The 22,593-nt window shown below is 43.2% G+C and overlaps 1 protein-coding gene across 1 annotated transcript; it reads right to left on the bottom strand.

Moving 5' to 3' along the window:
• Nucleotides 1-2,602: 2,602 nt before the first annotated feature.
• Nucleotides 2,603-17,752, bottom strand: ZNF622 (zinc finger protein 622). The gene is made up of 6 exons (XM_066374213.1): nt 16,973-17,752; nt 15,250-15,510; nt 14,862-15,024; nt 11,300-11,412; nt 5,432-5,575; nt 2,603-2,879 (listed from the first exon to the last, which is right to left on the bottom strand). Exons 1-6 carry the CDS (start codon nt 17,562-17,564, stop codon nt 2,752-2,754), a joined length of 1,401 nt encoding a protein of 466 aa, XP_066230310.1. The 5' UTR covers nt 17,565-17,752; the 3' UTR covers nt 2,603-2,751.
• Nucleotides 17,753-22,593: the final 4,841 nt, after the last annotated feature.

Here is a 22,593-nt window from a genome sequence, read left to right as displayed (position 1 = left end):
ACAGCTAGAGTGAAGTAACTACTTCTTGTTACCCCCAATCTCTCTCTGTCAATAAAATCTTAAAAAAAAAAGTTCCTGACCTTCCTTGAGTCTGTTTTCTCATCTGTAAACTAAGAATGCTACCTACTTCACAGTGGAGGGAAAAAATGGTACATGAAAGCACCTTATACTCACTAACACATAAATTCACACCCTGGAAAGCGGAAGAACAGATCAAGTAGGTCCAGTCCGCAGACACACAGGGGCACCAGCACAGCTGCCACAGGCTTCGGAAACATGCAAGGAGAAGGAATAGATTATGTTCTCACTTTTAATCCTAGTCTTTAAAAACAAACACAACCTCACTGAGATATACTCACATACACCCCCCACGTTAGGGTGTACAATTCATCGGCTTTTAGAAGATTCAGAGTTGTGCTACAATCACACAATTTCGATCCCAGTCTTGACGTCTCAAGCTAAAGACGGACAGAAACTTGCAAGGGTCCAGTGATCTTGAGGATCCCCACGGGACAGAGCTCACACAAGCCATGGCAGCCAGCGGCAGCAGCATCCCCTGCCGACCTTGTGCAGAACCTTCACACCATCACACAGGCAGCCCGTCAGCACAGACAACCACTGTCTTTAAGACAATAGGCGCAGTGTAGAAATACCCATGGGGATTGGATTACACATCTGGATTTAGCAAAAACTTAACTTCAGGTTAATTTAGATTAATTTTAGATTTAATCAAAAGGGATTGTGAATAAAAATTTGGAGAAACAAAAGAACTAGGTCAACAATTGTCCCTACAGGGAAATATAAAATGGTCAAACGTGAAGTTAAGGATACCAGCATTCCTGAGGCCTTTGTTTGGTGGGTCCCACCCGCTTCCCCAATGTGATGGGCATGAGACATCAGGAAAGGGACCTGCGGCTGGGAAAAGAACAAAATGTGGCACACTGGAAACAATCAGTGCGGGAATGGGCGGGAGGCCCGTGGGATCCTGACTAGAGGAGGGCCAAACCCCAAGGAGAGAATGAGCAGGAAACAGACATCTCCATACCTTCATAGACCACCAAGCAGCTCCCCCCCCTAAATAAGTACATTGTCATGTTTCTCATCTGGTTCATTCAACTATGAGATTAAGGAGATGATACTTAAATCTCATCGCTCCCCCCAATAGAATTTTACTACAAAAAAAGCAAAAAACTGAATTTTATAAAATCATGATGTATTGAGAGTGGGTTGTTTCACAAACCCAGAATCAGAACTAAGAAGGTATCTCCCGAAGCCTGAAGTAGGAATTAAATAAGTGGCGAAAGTATTTTATAGGTCAGCAAAGATACTGTGCACACCCCCCGACACAGGTAAAAATGCTCAAAATTAAAAGGGGATGGATGTAAACAAGGTCCACTCTGGTGCCGGGCTGGCGTGGTGATGGCAGCTGGGAGACAAGCAGCTTTCAGCTCTGGGGAGCCGTAAGCGCCATGTAGGGGGCACACTGGACCCCTTCGCAGAGGTCAGGAGCAATGAACTAGGTTAGGTTTATCATGTTGAGTGAATGGAAAGTTACACATAAATTAAAAACAAACCTCGTGCAAAGCACTACGCCTCATTTTCCCAGGACACAGATTTAAAATGTGTGCCCTTGTGTAAGGAGGATGTTAGAAAACAGGATAACCAGGGAGCCCTCCATGTGGACAATGGACCAGGCACAAGGGAAATAAAATGAACTCAACTCTGCATCCCAAGTTTAAAGGGCATGAATCTAGTAAATGAGGGCCGGTGAACACACGGTTAAGGACCAGCATGGCCTCTTGGCAGCCTGACCCCCACTGCTCAAAGGGAACACTGCTCTGACCAGACAGGAGCCACCCACTGTGGCACCGGTTTGATCAATCAGGGAGAACTGTAGCACTTACTTTACAGCAAGGACTGCGTAAGTGATGGGTCCTCTGATTTATTTAACCCCAAAAGCTTGTGAGATAGTAAACATCTTGTTTTACAGACTGAAAACACCAAGTCAGTTTTCCAAAGTCAGAGGTAGCTCAATGGATTTGAACTTCATGTTTATCACTGTTTCCTCTCAATCACCTAAACTGAGAATCTCTTTGGATTTCACCCCGAGGTAATTTGTTTCTAAAAGGAGAGCTAAACGCTTTAGATTTATTTCCTTCCTAAACTAACAGCTCAAAGCAGCGGCAGCACCGGAAACCAAGCAAGTGCATAGCACGGTCACTCTTGTCCGTTCACATTTTGAAATAAAGAGCCTCACAGCACGCCACTGACGTGCTCTTTAACTGAGCCTGCACTCAAGGAGCATGCCCAGAAGAGACTTTCACTAACTTGCGAGCCATGATGCATTCAAATGAGCAACATTCCACATAGCCCCCTTATACAGGTTCTAGTGCTATGATCTGGTATGTTATTCTTCTGAAAGCTACACTTTGAAACAAGTCACTCCTGAGTTTCCCATATTGTTCTGACAACCACAAATCAGATACAAGCTGAGGCCACAGACATGCCCAGCAGTAGTGCAAATCCTGAGTCCAGCAGATACACAGCTCACTTTGTGAAAACAGAACCTTTAAATCCTGTCCAGAAATGACTTGAAAGCCAATTTGATTCTGCCTTTTATTAAGAGGTCAGAACAGATGAAGTACAGGGAGAATTGGCAGCAAAAAGGCCATCACACAGCCCTGCTTCCGCTGGTCCCGAGGCAGGAAGGACACTGAGCAGGAGACGGACGGCTCAGTCTCCGGCAGGCCCTTAGAACATCACTTGGGCCCTAAAGTGCATCTGCTTGGTGGCATTGTTCTTCATTTGGGTCTTCAGTAACCATTTTGACTTCATCCTTTGGACATACTGCATGTCCCGCTTGTTCATAAGAGCAGCTCCTGCAGTTGGAAAGGAGATAAGAAATGAGGCAAACATCTGTTATTTGTGATCAGAGAAAACCCAATCTTTGCAGAGAATCTCAAACTTAGTTTGGGGTTCTTATATTTAAAGAAAAGTAGCTAACTTGGGATCTCCATGCAGTGGGGCAGGGTTTTAGGTGCACCCTGGAATTGCATAGCAGAACTTCTATATATAGATACTTTTCTCTGTGTATGCAAGAGGGATGGACCTCTTTAGTTTTCATCATCTTGAAAGGGTCTATAAGCCCAAAAGGTAAAGTCCCATTGATCTAATAGAACAGAGAAAAGCAGAGACTACAAATCAAGTCAGACAGTTGAGAAGTATCAGGTAAAGTCAGGGTCTGCTAGTTTTAAGTGGCCCCAGGTCACAATGCCACCAAGCAGATGCACTCTAGAGCCCAAGTGATATTTTAAGGGTCTGCTGCGGCCTGAGCTGTCTATCTCCTGCTCGGTGTCCTTGCCTGGGGACCAGCGGAAGCAGGACTGTATGACAGCCTTTCTGCTGCTACTTCTCCCTGCACTTCACCAGTTCTGACCTCATCATAAAGGCCTGCAGGTGGCCACAGTGAAGGAAACCAAATGTACACATACACACAGTGGCACTGAAAATGGATTTTAGTTGAACATAGCTTTCCAGCCATTAACAAAGAGCTCTTGCCTGGCCTGTGGTGGCGCAGTGGACAGAACATCAACTTGGAATGCTGAGGTCACTGGTTCGAAAACCAGGGCTTGCCTGGTCAAGGCACATACGATAAGCAACAAGCAAGCAATGAACAACTACTGTGAAGCAACTATGAGTTGCTATTTTTCATTCCCCACCCTCGTAAGATCAATAAATAAAAACGGTGACAGAAAAAAAATTTGACTTTAGGCGATGGGCACACAATGCAATCAACATTTCGAGTGGATTAAAAAGCTTTGGAACATATATACTATGGAATACTACTCAGCCATAAGAAATGATGACATCGGATCATTTACAACAACATGGATGGTCCTTGATAACATTATACTGAGTGAAATAAGTAAATCAGAAAAACTAAGAACTATACATAGGTGGGACATAAAAATGAGACTCAGAGGCATGGACAAGCGTGTGATGGTAATGGGGGAAGGGGGAGGAGGAGAGGGAGGAGGGTGGGGAGGAGAGGAGATAAAAAAAAAACAGATAGAAGGTGACAGAAGACAATTTGACTTTGGGTGAGGGGTATGCAACATAATCAAATATCAAAATAATCTGGAGATGTTTTCTCTGAACATATGTACCCTGATTTATCAATGTCACCCATTAAAATTAAAAAAACAAACAAAAAAAAATTTCAAATGGTATAGAGATGTTCACCTGAAATCTATGTACTTATTGATCAATGTCACCCATTAATTTCAAAATAAAAATTGAGCCTGACCAGGCGGTGGCGCAGTGGATAGAGCGTCGGACTGGGATGCAGAGGACCCGGGTTCAAGACCCCGAGGTCGCCAGCTTGAGCGCGGGCTCATCTGGTTTGAGGAAAAGCCCACCAGCTTGAACCCAAGGTTGCTGGCTCCAGCAAGGGGTTATTTGGTCTGCTGAAGGCCCGCAGTCAAAGCATATATGAGAGAGCAATCAATGAACAACTAAGGTGTTGCAATGCGCAATGAAAAACTAATGATTGATGCTTCTCATCTCTCTCCATTCTTGTCTGTCTGTCCCTGTCTATCCCTCTCTCTGACTCTCTCTGTCTCTGTAAAATAAATAAATAAATAAAAATTTAAAAAAAAATTTATAAAAAAAAATTGAAATAAAAAAAAAAAAGTTCTCCTCTTATAATCACCAGTCTTCCAGTGGATTGATGTTTTCCCAGAACAGCTAAGGACTGAACTTCATATAGCAGATATATCAGAATGGCTTTATAATTTCATACTGATGATAGTCACAGAATAATAATTTCAGTGGCCTGCTTTATTCCTCTGACTCTTACTAAGTTTTCTATGGGAAAGTTATAGAAAGGAGTGATAGCTACACTTGATTGTATGCATGTACTGTATCACACATACACTAATATTTAACCCACACAATTCTACAAGGTAGGTCCTATTACTGTCATCACCATTTTATAAACGAGAGAGAAGCGGTGTGAGGGGAACTACCCATGCTGACCACATAAGAACCTACAAGCATATCTTACAGGTCATGTTTGACTTGACTGGCTCCACCATTTGCCACAAGGATACTATTTAACTCTTATTTGTAATCTCCAGTATAATTTCAACCTTTGATGATTACTAAATATTTTTAATGGAAATTATCTTCTTAAGAAGTTAATGGCATATATGCAGTTTCACAGTTACTGTGACAGGAATAAGAAGCTTGTAAGTCACAGAACTTCCAGCTTACTTTCATAAACATATCAAGTGGTAAGGGAAGCCAAAGAGCCAAGAGGCTGAGCTTTCCCCAGGGAGAACCACAAAGACAGTATGAGTGGGGACTGTCCCCCGGGCCCCTGCTCTGAAACGAGGCCGTGGGCTGGTGTGTGGCTTCCACACCAACATACCTGTGCCGCCAGTCCACCCCAGTGCTCTGTACTGCTGGAGCACCCGGCCCACCGCCTTCTGGTTCTTGGCAACTGCCACAGCTCTTGACAAGCCAAATCGTTGTCTGTAGTATCGCATCAAGGAGCGATGACCCACTCTGGCACCTGTTTTCCAAAAGAGCAATATTTAAACACTGAGTTGGATAGTTTTCCAAACCAGGGCTATAAAGCACGGGTTTTCCAAATCAGACCTCACAGGGCACCATCGGAAAGCGACGCACCAGAGGAAGCAGTGCTCCATCTGCTGAGAAAAGGTGAAGCAGCAAATTTAAAACAGAAAGGAAACCAAAATGCAGAGCAATTTTTACAAATGAGAATAGCAAGTCACTTTAAAGTGAAAAACTCAGCATCTTGTACATATATGCAATATGCCTCCCTAGAAACTCACACAGCAACACCTAGTAATACAGACAATAGGGCCCTTGGAGGTAAGGGATTTCCATTTCCAATTCTTTGTAATAAGAAGAATATTAAGCACAGAGAACAGTCTTGATGTGTAGGCCTACAAGCTGCAGTCTGGGTCTAGAACAGAAACCATTCCACCCTTCCTTTGCATTAAGGTCTCTACAGCAGTGCTTCACAAACAGGGGCAGCTTGACTCCAACGACATCTGGCAACAACTGGAGACATTGTTGGCTGCTACAGCTAGAGGTTGGAGAAAAAAATCTAGTGCAGTGGTTTTCAACATTTTACACTTGGGGACCAGTGAAAATAGAATTATTTCAGAAACCACTAAGGCAGAAATCACCCTGAGCATAAGTGAATTAGACTAAGGTCACTGGATCCATAATCTTCATACATCAGGGTGATTAACCCTTTCACAGACCCGCACGAAATTTCTGGCAGATTGGTCTGTGAACCAGCAGTTGAAACACACGGAATAAAAGTCAAGAATAGAGCTAAACATCCTGCAATACACAGGATAACACTCCACATCAAAGAATTACCTGGCCCAACTGACAAAACTGCCCTATCGCTTTCCAACCGGTGGCAATTACCAGGTGAACTAGCATCTTAAAAGATGATAAAGTTGAATTCTCTCTACAGCTTTTGCTTATTTAGAAGGATCTGGTAAAACTATGCAAGTCAATCGTGCTTCCAGAAGTCAATCTGTATTGACTATCTGATTCGTTACAGGAAGTGCGCTGACCAGTATCTTTTAGCTGCACAGCAGGAGAAAGGCAAGGGCAGGCCTCTGTGATGACACCAGGCTCCAGCAGAGCAGTGGCTCAACACGTGACCCCGAGCCAGTGCTGTCAGCATCACTGAGTGCTTAGTACAAGTGGTGTTTTCACAAAAATATTAATTAGAATATAAGTAATCAAACACCTTTCCAAACAGATATAAACATGTAGAAATTTAACAACAGCTTATACACAGGGCATAAAACAGTTATTTCTGCTGCAAGTGACTAAAGGTAATATGGCTAGGTAGAACCATGTGGACAGCTAGGAAAGTTTGACATCTACATATATAAAACAGATTTCATTCATATTTCATTCAGAATCCTCTGTGTAAAAGACCAAGAACAGGACAGTATAAATATGGCAAGTGACTGTATTTGCTCTTAGGATCTAGACCTTTAATTTACATGAAAAAAATTCTGTCAGGTAGGTTATTTTCTTTTAAGTCCCTCCACCTGCAAGCTACCTGCAAACAGTTTGTCTGCTACACAGGTATGGAAAAGTAGTACCTCCAGTTGATTGTTTTGTCATCAGACTCAAGAAATGACAAAGAGAAACATCCAAATCAAAGATGATACAGTCTCTGAACACCAGTATGGATGAAAGCATGTCTCCCTGACCCTGACTGTCCTGGCAGCTTGAGAGTTAACAAAGTTCCTAGATCACAAAAGTGAGTGGGACATGGCGGACGGACGGATAGAGACTCAGCTTAAATGGAGGCTCTAGCAGGCAAAGGCCAGCACTGTTTATTGTGACTTTCTAATTATAATGTCAGGTCAGAATGCTCCAGGTTTGTAATAATGACTACCTCAAAATCATTAAATGATAATGCTGGTCATTAGTACATAATAAATCAATAATTTATTTTCTTAAGCAGCATTTGGAAATATATATTTATAGAAGTTTTGCTTTTTAAAGCATACTTGAAGAGGTTTTATTTCTCAATGCCAAGGTCCCAACAGGTGGCCCAAGAGACACAAGCATGCAGTGTTTGGAGCCACCCCTGTCTGTGTCAATCATGACAGTGAGCACCTGATATTAAGCACCAAGTATAATGTGCTGAGAACAGCTCAACCTGAAGGGCCTCGTCAAGAAAATTATTTTTACAACACACTGTGACAGCCCAATATATCACAGATGGGTTATGTCTGAGTTATGGTGAAGCCACAACCTGTCCACTCATCAGTCACCACAGCAACCACTCCTCAGAGAACTGTCCACTCCTACTTAGCAAACAGCCTAACAACCAATGACATTAAACAGTGGGGAAAAAGTATCTCCAACTGTAATTTTCCTCAGTTTACCTATCTCCTGTGAATCCACCAATAATTGCATCTGGAGAGTCAGCTGCTAACTAGATGTGCTTTTCACATCAACTTATTCCACAGGAAATGAAGAGCAAAGACCTAAAGCACGGGAGCCAGACCAGTTCTCAAAACAATGCCCACAGTGCCCTCTACCGGGTGCTCTTTGTCACTGGCTCTGGGATCAGCTACTTGATCTGAAAGAACTAAATTTAAGGTATCACAACTAATGTTTTTGAAACCAGATTAAAGCCAAATCTGCTAAGCATAATGGATAAAATTTTTATAAGCTCTTTACGTTAGAATCCTTCTCAAATTTAGTTTAATGCTAACATCCATGCAAACCTTTCCCAAGAAAAAAGCTAAGAACCTTAGGGATAAGGCAATACCTGGCTGTTGGTTAGGTCTCTCCTGAGCCTACCTAAGAGTACAGTATTTTGTAGCACTCAACAACAAACCATTTACCTCACTACTTCTAAGTCTTTGTCATAGAGCTGTCCTGAGGTGTATTAGCCAATACTGTACAATAAATGGCTCAGCAAGTGATCTGCAGGTGTGACCAAGGAAACCGAGGCTTTAAAAACCAGCGATATTGGCCTGACCAGTGGCAGTGCAGTGGACACAGTGTTGGCCTGGAATGCTGAAGTCCCAGGTTCAAAACCCCGAGGTCACCAGCTTGAGCACAGGACCATCAACACGATCACATCGTCGTTGGCTTGAAACCTAAGGTCACTGGCTTGAGCAAGGGGCTACTGCAGGGGTCAGGAACCTTTTTAGCTGAGAGAGCCATGAACGCCACATATTTTAAAATGTAATTCCATGAGAGCCATACAACCGTGTACATTACGCATTATCCAATAAAAATTTGGTGTTGTCCCGAGGACAGCTGTGATTGGCGCCAGCCACCCGCAACCATGAACATGAGCAGTAGGAAATGAACGGATTGTAATACATGAGAATGTTTTACACACACACACACACACACACACACACACACACACACACACACACAGTCTACCGGAAAGTTCTGTCCGTTTCTATCACAAGTTTCGACACGTAAGCACATGTTTATTTGGTGCATGTATGCCTCTCTATTTTTATCACTTAATGTATACATACTGACGTAGCAAATTAAAAGTTGATTTACGTTAGTCTTATGTGTGAAGCGATAGTGTACCCATGGCTACTGATAAAGTTCATTTACACCACTGTATTGTATATGAATTTCAACAAGGAAGAAATGCTATAGAAGCATGTAGAAATTTATTGAAAGTGTTTGGTGAAGGTACAGTTTCTGATAGGACATGCAGAAGATGGTTCAAAAAATTTGAAACAGGTGATTTTGACCTTTCTGATAAGCCACATTCTGGGCGACCATCTTTGATCAATGATGATGTTGTTAAGACCATGCTGGAGCAAGATCCTTTTCTGACAACATCGGAGATCACAGATAGGCTTAATTCAGCTCAGCAAACCATTTCGGACCATATTTGGAAGATAGGATTGGTGTGGAAATATATTATTTAATAAAGTTTATTGATGGTAAGAAAAATTTGTATTTTGTTTTATTCCAAAAACAGACAGAACTTTCTGGTAGACCATATATATATTATAATATATATATTATTTTTTTTTTTGTATTTTTCTGAAGTTGGAAACGTGGAGGCAGTCAGACAGACTCCCGCATGCGCTGCTCTGTTGCATCCAGAGCCATTCTAGCACCTGAGGCAGAGGCCATGGAGCCATCCTCAGCGCCCGGGCCAACTTTGCTCCAATGGAGCCTTGGCTGCGGGAGGGGAAGAGAGAGACAGAGAGGAAGGAGAGGGGGAGGGGTGGAGAAGCAGATGGGCGCTTCTCCTGTGTGCCCTGGCCGGGAATCAAACCCAGGACTCCTGCACGCCAGGCCAACGCTCTACCACTAAGCCAACCAGCCAGGGCCAAGAATGTTTTATATTTTTAACGTTATTATTTTTTTTATTAAATATTTGTCTGCGAGCCAGATGCAGCCATCAAAAGAGCCACGTTTGGCTCATGAGCCATAGGTTCCCGACCCCTAGGCTACTGGCTCAGCCAGAGCCCCCCAGTCAAGGCACATATGCACCGCAACTATATACAAGTTGACACTTGTATCTCCCTTCCTGTCTCTCTCTAAAAAAAAAACAAAACAAGCAAACAAACAAAAAAACCCAGTGATATCGGAATTTCAGCTCATCTCACGCCACTTTCTTTCACTGCCTAATGACATAGAGGCAAAGCAATATGTTCCCAGTACTACAAGCAAACATGATTCCAAGCCCCTAAGACTTGTTGTAAAAATAAAATGAACTGATCAGGAAATACAAGGTATTTTTAGAATCTTTTTCTGTGTGTGTGTGTGACAGAGATAGAGAGAGACAGAAAGAGGGACAGATAGGGACAGACAGAAAGGGAGAGATATGAGAAGCATCAATTCTTCATTGCAGCACCTTAGTTGTTCATTAATTGCTTTCTCATATGTGCCTTGACCGAAGGGCTAAGCAGATTGAGTGACCTCTTGCTCAAGCCAGTGACCTTGGATTCAAGCTGGTGAGCTATGCTCAAACCAGATGAGCCCACACTCAAGGTGACCTCAAGGTTTTGAACCTGGGTCCTCCGGATTTTGAACCTGAGTCTTTGCGTACCAGTCCGACACTCTACCCACTGTGCCACCATCTGATCAGGCTAGGATCTTATTATCTCTACCATTTCATTCTCTTTCCTTGGTACATGTGTCTCCAGCAGTCTCCTATTCTCCTCAGCTAATCATAACACTGTGAACAATAATGGGTGCTTCCCTTATTCACGGCTTCTCTTCAATTTTACAAACCTGAGTTAGAGTCCCACAATTATGAATACTGTTCCCCAAATATAAGACAGAATTCAAACTCTAAGCCTCCTCCCTACAATCAGAAGCAGGCAACCTGGGCACTGTCAATCAGATAGACCCAGGTCAGACTCCCATTTGGAAGCCTGAGCAATATGAGAAAACAGGAATCAGTTCAAAGAATAACAGTAAGGTCAAGATTAACAAGAAAAACCTAGATGGGGTCAAAAATTGATAAATACAACAGAACAGGTCTACAATTCTGAAAAGAAAAAAATGACAGAGCACTCTGATCAAAATAGAGGTGAGCAAAAGCAGCAATCCAATGTAAACAAAACGGCCAACACAGAGCTAAGTGGCAACCTTCAGAGGGTGCCACACACCCGAGAACAGAAACACTCATTTTGTTCTCCCCTCAGTACAGAAAAGACTGCAGGGAACGTGCCTCTCCAACAGTCTCACTGGCATCAAGCTACTTAGTTCTGACAAATGCACACACCAGAAGGTAGAATCAGCTCCATGGTTTCATCATCATAATCCAAGGTCTTTTCTGGGGGAAACCGGTCGGTCTCCTCAGGCTCCTCTCCTTCTTTGTGATCTGGGTAGCTACTCCTGGAAAACAGTGAAAGGCATTAATAAGCAGATGGATACCTCAAATTTACCTAAAGACATAAACTGTATTTACAAATATGGCAAACCCACTAGCTACCCAAAAGGGGTGATAGAAAGTTGCAGGGTCTGTACACTGAAAGGTTTGAGGTGAAAACAATTTTTTAGCATTTGCTCTGAAGTAAAAGTATGTAAATGATTTATGAATTCAAAATAGATCAAAGAACTAAATGAAAAATGCAAAACTATAAAACTCCTAGAAGATAATGTAGGAAAAATCTAGACAACTAAGTTTGGTGATGGCTTGTTAGGTACCATAACAAAGGCATGATCCATGAAAGAAAAAAATTGATAAAGTAGACTATGTTAAGATTAAAAACGTCTGATCCCTGGCCGGTTGGCTCAGGGTAGAGCATTGGCCTGGAGTGTGGAAGTCCCAGGTTTGATTCCTGGTCAGGGCACACAGGAGAAGCGTCCATCTACTTTTCCACCCTTCCCCACCTCTCCTTTCTGTCTCTCTTCCCCTCCCACAGCCAAGGCTCCATTGGAGCAAAGTTAGCCTGGGAACTGAGGATGGCTCCATGGCCTCTGCTGCAGGTGCTAGAATGGCTCTGGTTACAATGGCTCCGGTTACAATGCCCAGATGGGCAGAGCATCGCCCCCTGGTGGGCATGCCAGGTGGAGACCGGTCGGGCACATGTGGGAGTCTGTCTCTCTGCCTCCATGCTTCTCACTTCAGAAAAAATACAAAAATTAAAAAATAAATAAATAACAATGTCTACTCTGAAAAACAATGTAAAGAGAACTAAAATAAAAGCAATAGACAGTAAAAAAATATTTTCAGAAGACACATCTGATAAAATACTGCTATCCAAAATATTTTTAACAAAAAGCTCTTAAAACTCAGTAAGAAAACAAACACCCAACCAAAAAATGGTCCAAAGACCTTACAGAAACCTAAGAAGATATACAGCTGGCAAATAGCATGTAAAAAGATGCTCCTCATCATATCATTAGTAAAATGCAAATTAGAACAATGTAATGTTTAAATCTGGTCAAAATGCAGAACACTAGCAACACCAATGCTGGTAACACTAACAATACCAATGCTGGTGAGAATGTGGAGCAACAGGAAGTCTCATTCACTGCGAAAAGGAATAAAAGGGGATGGTATAGCCACTCTGGAAGACAGCTCAGCAGTTTTTTACAAAACTAATGACATATGGTCATGCTCTTGCCATATGGTCTAGAAATCTTACTGCTTCGTATATTCCCAAAGGAGCTAAAAATGACTGTCAACACAAAAAAAAAACTGCACACATGTTTATAGCAGCTTTGTTCATAATTACTAAAACTTGGAAGTAAGCAAAATGTCCTTCACTAGGTGAATGGATAAAATTGTGGTACATCCAGATAGGATACGATTTAGACCAAAAAGAAATGAGCTGTCAGCCATAAGACATGAAGAAACCTCAAAAGCCTATTACTAAGCGGAAGAAGCTAGTCTGAAAAGACTACATACACTGTATAATTCAAACTACATAAAGTTATGAAAAAAAAAAGCAAATCTGTGTAGGATGTAATCAGTGGGTTCCAGGGTTTGGGGTGGCTGAAAGAGGAGTTTAGGGCAGTGAAACTACTCTACATAATACTATAATGATGGATACATGTCATTACACATCTGTCCAATGTAGAACACCAAAAGTGCAGTTTAATGCAAACTATGGACTTTGATAATGATGAGTCAGTGTAGATTCATCTATTGTAACATATGTACAAGTGGAAGGTGCTGATAATGGGGGAGGCCATGCGTATGTGGCAGCAGGGTATAGATTGAAAATTTCTCTATCTGCTGCTCATTTTGCTATGAACCTAAACTTGTACTAATAAAAACTGAGCAAATGACCTAAACTGACTTTTTTTTTTAAAAACCTGTTTGTTTCTCCCTAGGAAGGTAACCAGAGAGGAAGAAAATGGAGAGCTGAGATGCACCTTTCATCAATTTAACCATTATAACAATAAGTTCTGTCAACTGATGGTTGCCAGATAGAAGAGGGTTGAAGAGAAGGGTGAAACAGGAAAGGGATTAGGATGTATAAATTTCTGGTTATAAAAAGTTGGGGGAGATAAAACAGTCACTGAGATATAAAGTACAGTATAGGGAATATAGTCACTAATGCTGTAATAACTATGTATGGTGTCAGGTACTAGACTTACTGGGGTGATCACTTCGTAAGTTATATAAATGTCTAATCATTATGTTGTATACCTTAAACTAATATAATAGTGTATGTCAATAGTAACTGGAAGATGAAAAAAAAACTTCTTAAGTTCTAAAACGGTGCTGTCCAATAGAACTCTGTGATATAGAAATTGTCTATGACTGTGTCCAAAATGGTAGCTAGTAATCAATGTGCTTTGACATGTAGTTGTGTAACTCAAGAACTATGTTTAAATTTATAATTTAATTTCTAATTATTTAATAGCCACAAGGACAGTGCAGTTCTAGAAGAATCTCTATGTTCCTAGAAATGTTCACAAATGCAGACATTAACTGGAGAAATACACATAAAATGTTAACAGTAGACAGAGAACCCCCCAAAAAAACGAAATTTGATCAAACACCTCAAGAGAGACATCTAAATGGTTAGTTAATATAGTATATAAAAGGTTCTCAACTGCAGCAGTCACCAGAGAAATGCAAGTTAAAACCACAATGGGATACCCCTACACAGCCAAAGTGACAAAAATGAAAAAACTCTCCCTCACTACAAGAGAAATAAGGCAGAAAATGCAAAAGGACAACTGAAAAAGACTAGGACTTTTCTAAACATCTGTATCACATGGATTATGCACATCTGGCATGGTAATTATACACATCTGCTTGTGTAGCACACCTGTGCTAGGTCATAGGTATCTTGACACCAGGAATTAGCTATTCAAGAGTACCTAGCACAGATCTGGTGCATGACAGATCAATTATACCAGTTTCGAGTAAAGGGTGACCCACTCATGGGATGATCTCACCATCTAATGCCTGGGAATGTCTTAGTTCAGCAACCTCCCCAACTCCCTTAGGAAGCAGCTTGTGCTTCAAGGACTCTCAGAAAAACCAAAATCTAATTCCTGTGCCTCTGCTCGTAAGGTTAACTGGAAAAACTGAACTCCTGACCATGAAACTGCCAAAAAGCAGTTTTCAAGTCAAATAAATTTCAGTTTGGGACCTGAGACCTTCTTATCAGATCTCTTTATGATATGTGTGTGTTTAACTCTGTTACACTCAGTTTCTTACCTACAAAATGAGAGGGAATAACCACCTCTATAGAAGCGTTATAAGAGATATAGAGTGTATTATACGGTGCTAGACACATATCAGGCACTGGCACATCTAATATCACATCAATGCAAAGACGATGACTTCACTTTGCTTCACATTACAACCACAGATTTACCTAAAGTCATAGAAGTCTGCAAATTCCAAAGCAGCATCACCATCTGTGAAGAGTTTACAGTGGCTTTTGTCGTTCATGTGCGCTTGTACAGCTTCTGTGGAATAGAAGGACTTCCCTCTCTCATTGCACCACAAGCAAATCTTCCCAACACCAACTTTCTCTCCTGGAAAAACAATTTGAAGAAAAAAGTATGAAAAATGCTTCTGTGGCCATATTAAATCTCACCATACATCAGCACAATTCAAAATACACGCATCAAGTTCTGGTCTACACAAAATAAACGTCATTAAATCCAAGATTGGTGAGAAACATAAAACGAATGTTTCTTTAAGACCTGCCCCCCAATAACGTGCTACTTCTTCATTAAAAGGAAAGCTATTGTACTTACCCAAATACTGAATCAGTCCCTTAAGATCCGAAAGGTACTCTATGTCAGGAATAAAGAAGCTGTGGATTTTAGTCATGTGCGTCACATTCTTCATGAGGGAGCTTGAATGATGGGGACAAAATAAGCAGTCCTTTACAGAGATGGCACCAAGGGGTACGCTTCCCCCAGCCTCTTCCTCCTCTGCATCCTGCTCCTCCAACTCATCCATCGATTCAGCATCCTCACATTCCAGTTCTTCATCAGAATCAATATCTTCCCAATCTGCAAGCAGAGATTTGATAAACAAGGTTAGTTTAAGGAAAGTAGTAACCACAATAAAAGAAACCACAGATATACAAACATGAGGTGGCAGTGTCATATTTGGGGAGACAGAGTGCTGATTTACCTCCCAGGAGAACCCCTCTCTTTCAAGAGCTCAATTTTAACTATTCCTTTACCACAGACCAATTTGTATGGCTAAGAAATACTTTAATTTTAATTTTCCAGCCCACAGTAAACTCCTGGAAGGAGTCTGCTTCTTTCTCACGTTTATGTGTACACATACAATCAATGTAATAGGATGTGTGATGAAGGAAAGAAGGAATAAATAACTCAAAGTCAAGAAAGCCTGGTTGCTGGCTCCAGCTCCTCATTTTAGGATAGCTAGTTGATTTTGAACCCCTTGTTTCACTGCTTCAATCAACTAAGTGCAAAGCCACCATAACCAGAAACCCAAGATAATTACATGTCCTCCTTTGCCTATGTTAAAAGCCTCCTCATTCAAAACAAACAGACATGGCATCAATTCATTCTACAAGTGTATTAAGGACCTATCTCCCCGGGAAGGTTTCAGGCCCTGAATCTACAACAGTAAACGAAACAAAACAAAATTCGGGGAGGATGCTGGACACGTGACCTTGGGAAGCATGGAATCCGCCCTTACCACTTTCCCTTCAAAACGGATCTCTCCGGATTAGCCCCCAAAACCCCCACAAAAACCATATATAGATAACACAGAGACACAAATAACAGTGTGGTGTTAGCCAGAAGGAAAGAGGGTGTGAGTAGGTGGAGGTGGACAAATGGCGAGGGTAAGGTGGAGTGGGATGTGTGGGAAATGGGTCCTGAAAGAGATTTTGCTTGGGGTGGATGGTGCACGATATGGGGTGTAGATAGTGTTTTATTGGGTTGTACACTTAAAACTTGTAAAGTTTTGCTATCCAATGTCACTCCAATAAATTTAATTAATAAATAAATAAGCCCTGGCCGGTTGGCTCAGTGCTGGAGCGTCGGCCTGGCGTGCAGGAGTCCCGGGTTCGATTCCCGGCCGGGGCACACAGGAGAGGCGCCCATCTGCTTCTCCACCCATCCCCCTCTCCTTCCTCTCTGTCTCTCTCTTCCCCTCCCGCAGCCAAGGCTCCATTGGAGCAAGGATGGCCCAGGCGCTGGGGATGGCTCTGTGGCCTCTGCCTGGGGCGCTGGAGTGGCTCTGGTCGCAACAGAGCATCGCCCCCTGGTGGGTGTGCCGGGTGGATCCCGGTCGGGCGCATGCGGGAGTCTGTCTGACTGCCTCCCCGTTTCTGGCTTCGGAAAAATGCAAAAAAATAAAGTAAAATAAAATAAACAAACAAACAAATAAATAAATAAAAACGATCCCTCCCTCCTCTAACCTCGAGTATCAATCTGGAAACCAAAGGCGGACCAATTTCCTAGACACACACACACCGCCCCCTAGGGCCCTTACCGTCTCCATCCAGTTCCTCCTCCTCCCCCTGCTGCTTTGCCAGCTTCTTGGCCTGCTGTTCGAACCACTGGAACCGGGGAGGCTTCTCGGCGGGGTCCCGGTCGTCAGTCGCACGTCCCCCACCGGCCGCCGCCACGGGACTCCCGGAGTCCTTAGGCGCCGGGGGGGCCTTCTTGGGAGACGGTTGGGCCTTGATTGCCTGCTGGATGGCCACGTTCATGGCATCCTTGTCCACACTGCCCACGCCCAACCCTTTCTCCAAGTTCTTTTCGTTCATCATCTCCACCTTGCGATTTACTGCCTTCCTCTCCAGCTCCACATGCCGCCGGGACTTGAGGTGGTTTTCGTAGGCGTTGGAGCAGGCGAACTTTTTCCCGCAGGCGGTACAGTAGGTGGCCGTGCCCTTGCTCTCCCGCTCCGCCACGGCCCGCTGCGCCCGCACGCGCTCCTGGAAGCCCTCGGCCGTGACCGGGGCCATGTCAGCCACTTTTCGCTTCAAGTTGTAGCGGTGCCAATCCGTCTTGTAGTGGGCCCGCTGCATCTCCGGGTCCTGGAACGCCACCCGGCAGGTGATGCAGGTGTACGTCGCCATCTCCAGGCGGGAAATAAGAGGCGATGAAGCAGAGATCTAGTGATCAGCGCCCTGCTCCCACGAGGCGTTCAAACCTTACTTAACTAGCTTCACGGCCCGCAAAGAGACAGACCGGTCGCCGACTTCCCGACTGGATCTGAGCGAGGAGATGATAACGCGACGGAAGTCACTACCGGCTGCACAGGAAGTCCCGCCTCTCGACCCGCATCTCTTTCAATGAGGAGCCAGGGAAGGCAAGAGCTGCAACTGGCTAATCAGGCCCCGCCTAGTCTGCCTGAAGCGGGTGTTGATTGGGTCAGCCTGTGTTGATTGCTTGCAGGTTCGGGGGTGAATTTTGATTGTGTCCACTAAGTTGGGCGGTGGTGATTCAAGGCCTCCGAGACTTCTTGGTTTCTGTCCTTCGTGAGTTCGGGAACGTTGTGACATGGTTTAGGGGAGTGGGGCGTCAAGGGCGGCTTCTTGGCCTGGGAGGACCCTGAGAGTGGTCTTGGCGTCCACGTGACGGTCGGGGCTTTTCGGAGGACCGCACGCTAAGCCCCGGCAGCCGGGTGAATCGTGTCACGAAAGCGGGGCCTGCTGTTCAGCCGGGTCCGTCCACCCGAACCCTCGCCGGCAGGTTGGAGTCCGGCGACACCGGACACTCAGGCCTGAAGCTGAGGGGATTCACCGGAAAACCGGAGCCCAGGCCTGAGCCCAGTTTTTCCCTCCTCCTTTCCTCCCCTTACTTCCTTTCCTTCCTCCCTTCCTCCTCCCCCCCCCCCCCCCGCCCAGTTTTTCTGAAGGGAGAAGCGGGGAGGCAGAGAGACAGACTCTGCATGCCCAACCTGGATCCACCCGGGAGGTCCCCCACCCCCACGGTGCTCTGCCCGTTTGGGACCGTTGCTCTGGACAGCCGAGCTATTTTAGCGCCTGAGGCGAGGCCATGGAACCATCATCAGCTCCCGGGGTCAGCTTGCTCCAACTGAGCCAGGGCTGCGGGAGAAGAAGAGAGGGATTGAGAGAGAAAGAAGAGAGGGGAGGATGGAGAAGCAGGTGGCTGCTTCTTCTGTGTGCCCTGGCCGGGAATCCAACCGAGGACTTAGATACGGCCCGTGGCCAATGCTCCGCCACTGAGCCAGGCGGCCAGAACCAAGCCTGGCTTTTTCAATGGAAGGGCACAGGCAAAAGTCATGAGTGAAAAAAATGCCAGCTAAGAGTAAAAAAATAGAAATCTAAACCAAGCCACATGTGCCATCTTAAATCGAATAGTGGCCATGATTTTAAAAAGCAAAAAGAAAGAGGAAAGATATGTTTTATTTAACCCAGTATATCCAAAATATCATTTCAACATGTAATCATCCAAGAGGTTTAATGACACTTCACATTTATTTGTTGGCACTAAATCTTGGAACCCCAGCCTGTGTTACAGTTACCTGCACATCTCCATTCGAACTAGCTTCATTTCATGTGCTCGTTAACTCTGGCCTCAGATGTAGGTAGCAACCCAATTCTATCAGAAACATGAATGTTACAGACTCAAGGAGTTCCTAGACTTATCTGCACAGCCTAACTGAACCAGTCATCAGAGTGAGACTGAACATTACCCGTTCAGAATCCAAGTGGTGCTTAACAATAAAGATAGAGACGTTTTTAAAAATCTACGTCAGACACTGGCCGGTTGGCTCATTTGATAGGCTCAGTTGATGCTTCCGCTGCCCAGCATGCAGAAGTCCTAGTTCCATCCACACATGAGTAGCTGCGTCTTCTTCTCTCCTCTTCCTATCTCTCCTCCCCTCTCACAGCCAGTGACTCGATTGGTTGGAATGTAGGCTGGGGCACTGAGGATGGCTGGGTTGGTCCCCAGCCTCAGGTGCTGAGGATGGCTGGGTTGATTCCAGCATCAGCCCCATGGGGGTTCCCAGGTGGATCCCCATTGGGGGCGCATGCGAGAGTCCATCTCCCATCTTCTCACTAAAATAAAAATCTATGTCAAGGCAACGTTGCCCTTCTTACTGAAAAGCATCCAGTGGCTTCCCTTGACTCGTAATAAAATTCAAGCATCTTACTTCTATGACCTGAACGTGTGTGTCCCCTCTCCTTCATTCCCAAATTCATATGTTGAAAGAAAACCTAATGCCCAAGGTTAGTGTTCAGTGGGGGTAATTTGGGAGGTGATTAGGTCATGAGGGGAGAGCCTTTGTGACACGATTAGTGCTTTTTTCAAAGATATCCAGGAGAGTGTACAGTAAGAAGTCTGTGACCAGGAAGAGGTCCCTCCGCAGACTGTGCTGGCACCCTGATCATGGACTTCCAACCTCCAAACCTATGGGAAACCAACTTGTTTGTAAACCACCTAGTCTATGGTATTTTGTTATAGCAGCTTGAATGAACTAAGCCACTTTTTATTCTGGGAGGCCCTCTATGATCTGCCACCACCCTTACCCCCACATCTGACCTCCTGCCACACCCCTTTCCCACTCTGCTCAGCCCACTTCAGTCACATTGAAACTTGCTGTTCCTCTCATAAAGCTAAGCCAACATCATTTGTTGGAACTAAGTCTTAGAAACCCTTTAGGCGCTGTTTGAACCATTATTTTGCTGGATTGCTTCCTTCAAGGTGTCTGTCCAATCCATACTCTCGTCAAATATAGTGCCTACCCCCAATTCTTAAGTCTTTACTAAGCGTAACTTTTCTCTATAGCACAACTTAAAACAACAAACTTTGATTATCAGGGTTTCTATAAATCAGGAATGTGGGTGTCTCAGGATGTCATGAAATTGTAGTGAACATAAGGGCCAAAGATGAAGTCATGTGAAGGTTTTTGAAAGTGGCTCAAGGATCCCCTTGCAAGAGGGCTCCTTTACAGGCTCACAGCGAGAGGTTCTGGTTTCCCACTGAGATGACCGCTCCATAGAGTTGCTTGAGTGTCCTCATAACATGGAAGTTGGCTTCCTCCAAAGAGAGCAAAGTGGAAACCATAATGTCTTTTAGAACCTTGTTGGGGAAGTCACACAGCTCTATGCCAGGAATGGAGACCAAATGGGTATTTCTTATTAGAAAGCACATCATCTGTCCTTTATAATATTCAGCTGGTCCTAGGTTAAGACACTCTTCTTTCATTTTGGGATTTGTTGTGAATAGTAAAAAATACACAACTAATACAATAAAGATGGGGTCAAATACAATGAAATCTAAAGAAAGGGGCAATGGGACCTTCAGCATAGAGAAATCTCATCAATTAGGGAGATAGAATAGTTTTCATTAAGGAGTTGACCCATTTCAGATGAGTCCTAAAGGAGGGGGAATATTGAGGCCTTCATCTGCCAAGTAGAAAAAGAATACTGGAAGGAGGAAAATAAGGGACATTATTTAGAAAGAATATGTCTAGTTTGAGTGAAGCATAGGATACAGGGAGAGAAAGGAAAATAAAACTAGACACATCAAGTTATCATTGGGTCAAGGGCAGGGACTCAAAAGTGTTTCAGTTTATATGGGCATCAGGAAGAGCACTGGGCCTTCAGCAGATGCAGCAGCAGGAGCTGCAGTTAATTGAAAAAATACCAGAAAGGTACAGGTCTATAGCCAATTTAGCTTTTTGGTAAATGTAAGCCAAATGACTAAAGGACCTTTGAGTTAAATTTTCCACAGCATATCCAGAGTACTATGTTCATGTGTCTAATCTCTGCTGACAATACTATCAAAAATATTTATTACCAATTAATCATCCTACTAAAAAATTTAAACTGAGACTGTCCATGACAAAAAAAAAATTTAGATTTGAAAATTTTGAAAAGTAAAATTCCTCCTGGATACTGTGACATAGCTTTTCTTCTTACTAGCTATATGACTTTGGGCAGTTTATATAACCCCATCCTTCTGAAAAAAATGCTCTTGATACCACTGAACGGTAGAATCGTGAGGATTACACATGATCCTAACTGTATTATTTTCTATGTATTAGACCAAAGGTTGACAAACGTGTCCTATAAAGGACCATTGTTGTAGACTTTGTAGGCCTATGTTCTCTCTCTCAACTATACAGCTTTTCTGGTAACAACATGTTCACAGCCATAGGCAGTACAGAAATAAATGAGTGTGGCATGTTCTAATAAGACTTTTATTTATAAATGCTGAATGGTGAATTTCACATTTTCTTACATGGCATGAAATATTCTTCTGGTATTTTTCAACTATTTAAAAACGTAAAAAATCATCCTTAGCTGGTATTCCATAAAATACAGGTGGCAGGCCAGATTTGGCCCATGGGCCATCCCTAGTGTGAAAAGATTAGAATTAGCTTCCTAATTTTAAGTTTGGGGAAATTGAAATGGTGGTTTGGGGATGTTATGTGACTGATATTATGTCTTAGGGTGATATTAACATCAGAACCAGAAATCGTGCTTCCATTCCATCCTAACTGAAATGCTTTGGTGGAAATGGAGGAAATAATATACAAAAATATAGTTCTGGGACTTTCTAAACCTCATGATAATACATGACCTAGGACAACAGTTTACTAAGGGTTTTTAGAATAATTTCTATATTATAACTAATGTAGTTTTTCTTAAATGTAGATTTCCTTCTTGCCTAAAATCAGTAGTATGCTGGCATTGGTCACTTTTTTAAAGGAAGGTAGTTGCACTGATTTCAAATATTGTATGGAGATGCCTGAATATGTTAAGGATGTTTGTCAATTGCAAAACCTTATACAAGTTTCTTTTCCTAAGAGAATACTAAACTGGAGAGCAGTAATTTTTAAATCGCTTTCGAAGATTTTTAGGGTGATAAAAAAGCAAAGCTGCTTCAGAATGAGAATACAAACACCACTTTAACCCTGGGTAGACCTTTAAGCAAGCTTGACCTTCTTGGGCCCTGCTTTATTGTTTCCCATTGTAAGCTATTCCCGTTGTCTGATTTTGCTCAGCATCTTCTACAGAGTTAAATAAGCAAAACATTTTTATACAGCTCCATAATTTTTTTAAAAAAATTCATGCTTCAGATTATTAATGACTGCATAAATCCTCATGGTAAGGGATATACAGTCCCCAA

This window comes from Saccopteryx leptura, chromosome 1, assembly GCF_036850995.1.
Source record: "Saccopteryx leptura isolate mSacLep1 chromosome 1, mSacLep1_pri_phased_curated, whole genome shotgun sequence".
Taxonomy (NCBI): Eukaryota; Metazoa; Chordata; class Mammalia; order Chiroptera; family Emballonuridae; genus Saccopteryx; species Saccopteryx leptura.
The sequence above is the reverse complement of the archived record's forward strand: the minus strand, read 5'-3'. Positions and strand labels throughout refer to the sequence as shown.

Coding starts and splice junctions, on each gene's coding strand:
- ZNF622 (XM_066374213.1), bottom strand. CDS start 17,564: ATGGCGACGTACACCTGCATCACCTGCCGGGTGGCGTTCCAGGACCCG. Junction 11,413..14,861: donor GCAGACTTCTATGACTTTAG/GTAAATCTGTGG, acceptor ACTGTTTTCCAG/GAGTAGCTACCCAGATCACA. Junction 2,880..5,431: donor GGGGTGGACTGGCGGCACAG/GTATGTTGGTGT, acceptor TTCCAACTGCAG/GAGCTGCTCTTATGAACAAG.